Source organism: Chenopodium album, chromosome 6, assembly GCF_948465745.1.
Source record: "Chenopodium album chromosome 6, dcCheAlbu1.1, whole genome shotgun sequence".
Lineage (NCBI taxonomy): Eukaryota > Viridiplantae > Streptophyta > Magnoliopsida > Caryophyllales > Amaranthaceae > Chenopodium > Chenopodium album.
The window spans coordinates 55,228,049-55,232,928 of record NC_137839.1 but is presented as its reverse complement, the minus strand read 5'-3'; the positions used below and the strand labels follow the sequence as shown (position 1 = coordinate 55,232,928).

Here is a 4,880-nt window from a genome sequence, read left to right as displayed (position 1 = left end):
TATCAATCTCACTACAATTCTTGGCGGTTTGTCACTACTACTTGTCTACTTCCAACCACAAAAATCAAAGTCACAATCAAATCCAATCTCACTTTCATTAGCTCTTTCTTCCCAATTACAATCATGCAACTTCTTCCTGCTTCAAAGTTCAAATTGGGTAGCATTAAAAATAAGGTTATTAGAAGGTCAAAAGATATTGTTAGACCCTAATTAGCTTTACTTTTTGCCAAACTTCAGTAAACGTAGTTAGGCTCTACTTTGGTACACGTGTGCGAAGTAGATAGATGGAGGAACAATTTAATTTCCATCTTGAAATTTCATTTCTTGTAGACTTTTTGTTAATTGACGATTGGTGGGGTTTATCATTTCAAGACAAGAACCGCTTAAGCAGGGTAGTCAATTCGCGTGGGTTGGGTTTGATGGATCAGGTCGTGTCTATTTTAAATTTAAATCATGTTAAATTATTGGATGTTTACAAGTTAAAATATAAATTTTATTTTTTTAGGTCAGTTTCAGATCGCATTGATTGAGTCAATTTTGACACCTCTAATGATGGTTTTATTATTACCCAACAATATAATTGCATAGCTGCTAGTACACCCTAATTCTAATTGAAGATGATTATTTTTCATTATTGCATCCAACTCAATGGCACTTCCTCCTTACATTTATTACCCCAATATCATTAAAAACTTTGTATATATTGGATTTACATACAGTAATATTATTGTATATCGAGGTAGCTTTTGTTAATAAAGCATAAATAAATTTTATTTACATTAGAGTAACTTATATTTATTAGATAACTTTTATTCATATCAAGATAAGCTAACTTTACATCGGGGTAACTTATACATCCAGTTTTGACTTTACGGTTTACCCTATTTATATATGTCAAATCCTAATATTGACAACATTCCTATGCTCATTAATAAGCCATCAGTGACTGCCAGTAGAGCTTTATCCCAAAATTGAACTACATTAAACACTCTGAACTCAGCTTTCACTTTATTTTTGCAAATTAAAATTAATTTTACTAAATTTAAATTATATTTAATGAAGAGTATTATTTTTTTAAAGGTAAAAAAAAGGAATGTCAAGTAATGTTAAAGTGTGGAAAAAATTTTAAAATCAAAATAAAAAATCACACCAGATGAGGCTAAGCTAAAAGCAGTAAAACAATGAACAAGTAGATGCTTAAGTTAGATAATGTAATTCACAAACGAAAATTTCCTTAACGTAAGTTACACACTTAGGGCCCGTTCATTTCAACCTCAATTTCAATTCAGTTTAGGGTCTATTCACTTCACCTCAATTTCAGTTCACTTCAGCTCCAATCAGTTTAGTTCAATTCAATTCACTTTATTTCAGCTCCAACTAATTCAATTCAGTTCACTTTAGCTCTTAATTTCTCTCTCTCATAAAATATTCATTTCAGCTCTATTCATTTAAGTTTAGTTCAGTTCAGGCCCAATCAGTTCAGTTCATTTCAATTTAGCTCCAATCAGTTCAGTTCAGTTTATTTCAGTTCATGTGAACATGTCCTTAGTTCAGCTCTTAATTTCTTTCCCTGATAAAATATTCATTTCAACTCTATCAAGTTTTGTTCATTTTAACTCAATTCAATAAATGTGAACAGATCCTTATAGTAGAAGAGGTTTATAAAATGTTGTTTTCCCTAAATAATTACACATTGTTTCTAGAAGGGATTCAACAAGTTTAACACTTAAGACTGAATGCAATGAATTAGCGAAAGCAATATTTTTTATAACATGCGGTAAACATGTAATTGACTATACACTTTTTTTTTTACCTTTCAAAAATAATTGATTATACCCACATGCTTTTTGCAGCGAGCAATGCAATCGCAAAGTTTAAAAAAGCCTTTCAAAGAAAATCCAATTATATAGAGACTTAACCGGCGGTTGATTTGGTATAAAAGAAACAATAAGTGTGTGCGTGGTGCGCGTGTATATCCCGTTACCCGAAATTAAAATTGATAACATCAGTTCTTGAATACATAGTGACTTAGTGAGAGTATGTATGTATACATCAATCGCTCCAAAATGTAAATGATTTTTGTAATACATATAAATATTTAATAAACTTTTATATCCCGTTAAAAAGAAAGAAAAAATAAAAAATAAAAAATACCCCTTTATATGCGCTAACTCCCGCATATCCCACCACGTGGTCTTCTATTCACTATCTGAGTTGGACCTCTTTTTCCATCACCTTCCCCCATTCATTTTCTATTTATACCCCTTCTTCCTCTTTCTCTCTCCTCAATACTCTCGCTTTTTTCTTTCTCTCTCTCAAAACAAATTAAACTTCCTTTTTCTTTCTTCTCTTTGCTTGCTTATAAAGTTCAAAAGAATTATTATAATCTTGTAAAGATAGGCAAACAACAGAAATACCATGATGAATCCTGCAGGAACAACTCCTTCTACTTCTAACTCTAGTTGGGCCTCTCAGGCCCAATTAGCCTTCAATTCCGGCGCATCGAGAAAGCGGAGTAATAATAAAATTCAGTGTGCTCTACAATCCACTGTTTCTCCTTCAATTCTTCACTTTCCAAACACAATACAAGATAACAAAAACAAAAATAACAACACCATTTCTATTAATACTAAGCCTGAACCTGTTCAGAAGTGGAATATCTTCCAGAAGGCGGCTGCGGCCGCCTTAGACATGGTTGAAACTGCTCTCGTATCCCGAGAGTGGTCTCAACCGCTACCAAAGACGTCCGACCCCCAGGTGCAAATAGCTGGGAACTTCGCCCCTGTACCAGAGATGCCTGTTAAACAAGCTATCCCTGTAAGCGGTGAAATCCCGGCTTGCATTGACGGTGTTTACGTAAGAAACGGTGCTAACCCATTGTTTGAACCAACCGCGGGACATCACTTCTTCGATGGTGATGGGATGGTCCATGCAGTAGCAATCCACGACGGTGTCGCTAGCTACGCCTGTCGGTTTACGGAAACCAGCAGGCTAGCGCAAGAGCGAGACTATGGACGATCCGTGTTTCCGAAGGCCATTGGGGAGCTTCACGGACATTCGGGGATTGCTAGACTCATGTTGTTTTACTCTCGAGGACTTTTCGGTTTGCTAGATAATGAACATGGGATGGGAGTTGCTAATGCTGGTTTGGTCTATTTTAATGACCGGTTACTAGCTATGTCCGAGGATGATATTCCCTACCAAGTTAGGGTCACCCCTTCGGGTGACCTTAAGACAGTAGGGCGGTTTGATTTCCAGGGTCAGCTAACATCGACGATGATAGCTCACCCTAAACTCGACCCTGAGACAAAAGAGTTGTTTGCTCTTAGCTACGACGTTTTAAAAGCGCCGTATCTCAAGTACTTCAAGTTCACGCAAGACGGCGAAAAATCACCCGACGTTGATATCCCATTAAATGAGCCTACCATGATGCATGACTTCGCTATTACAAAAAACTTTGTGGTAATCCCTGACCAACAAGTTGTGTTCAAGATGAAGGAGATGATCACAGGAGGATCACCCGTTGTGTACGACAAGAACAAAACGTCGCGTTTTGGTGTTATGCGTAAGGATGCTACTGATGCGTCAGATATTACATGGGTGACTTCAGAAGATACATTTTGTTTTCACCTTTGGAATGCTTGGGAAGAGCCGGAAACGGAGGAGATTGTTGTTATTGGATCATGTATGACTCCGCCCGACTCGATTTTCAACGAGTGTGACGAGTGTCTTAAGAGTGTGCTCTCCGAAATCCGGCTTAATCTACGGACGGGTGAGTCGACTCGCCGACCTATTATTGACTTAACACAGCATAGTCATATAAATCTTGAGGCTGGTATGGTGAACCGGAACTTACTAGGGCGAAAAACCCGGTTCGCTTACCTGGCGATCGCAGAGCCGTGGCCTAAGGTCTCCGGGTTCGCCAAGGTTGATTTGGTCACAGGTGAGGTAAAAAAGTTTATGTATGGTGGTGAAAAGTTCGGTGGTGAACCCTTCTTTTTACCCCGCAACAATACTATTTTGGAAGATACGGAAGATGATGGGTACGTCATGGGATTTGTTCATGACGAAGAGAAATGCACTTCGGAATTATTGATAGTAAATGCACAAAGTTTAGAGCTTGAAGCGTCCGTTCAATTGCCTTCAAGAGTTCCGTATGGATTTCACGGTACCTTTGTAAGATCCGAGGATTTGAGTCATCAAGCTTAACGGATTTCATATTTCCGTCCAAGTTAAGGCCGCATATTATTATGTTCTACCTCCGTCCGGAATTATTCGTCACATTACATAACCAATTATGTGACAATCATTTCCGAATAGGAAGAGTAGTTTTCACTCTCCTTTTTTATTTTCTCTTTTTTCTGGTACGAAAGGACGAGTAAAAATTATACATGATGAGATGACGGATGAAACGAAGCATCCCCGCCTCCCCGGTCCCGATACTTCCTAGACATCTACTTCAGCCAAAAATGTTATTACTTTGAGGAGTACATTTTTGGCTTAGATGGTATTTTTTGTTTTTGTTGGAGGACCAACAACTTTAATTAGATCGATATTTGGACATTAGTAGAGGACAAGTTAGGAATTAGTTAGTTTTTTTTTTTTTTTTTTTTTTTTTTTTTTTAAATGGTAGTGAAGTGTGAAATATCACTAGTGTAGATAACTATTTGTGTTGCAATTTTTGCAGCTGAAGTTTCTGCTGCCTTGCTCATTTTATTGTTTAGGCAAGCGATTGATCAATTATAACACCATTTTTCCAGATCAAAATTCCCTAACAAATTGAATCAGCAGTTTAATTGCTTTGTTTTCGGATTTAAGAAGCTTATTAGTTTCCTTAAAATAAGTCGATTAATTTTTGATACAAAATAATGAAGATCGAG

At 36.8% G+C, this 4,880-nt stretch overlaps 1 protein-coding gene across 1 annotated transcript; it reads left to right on the top strand.

The window, feature by feature from the left end:
- Positions 1-2,057: 2,057 nt before the first annotated feature.
- LOC145634916 (9-cis-epoxycarotenoid dioxygenase NCED1, chloroplastic-like) lies at positions 2,058-4,578 on the top strand. Its single transcript, XM_081686248.1, has one exon. It carries the CDS (start codon positions 2,419-2,421, stop codon positions 4,207-4,209), a length of 1,791 nt encoding a protein of 596 aa, XP_081542374.1. The 5' UTR covers positions 2,058-2,418; the 3' UTR covers positions 4,210-4,578.
- The last annotated feature ends 302 nt before the right edge of the window (positions 4,579-4,880 follow it).

Coding starts and splice junctions, on each gene's coding strand:
- LOC145634916 (XM_081686248.1), top strand. CDS start 2,419: ATGATGAATCCTGCAGGAACAACTCCTTCTACTTCTAACTCTAGTTGG.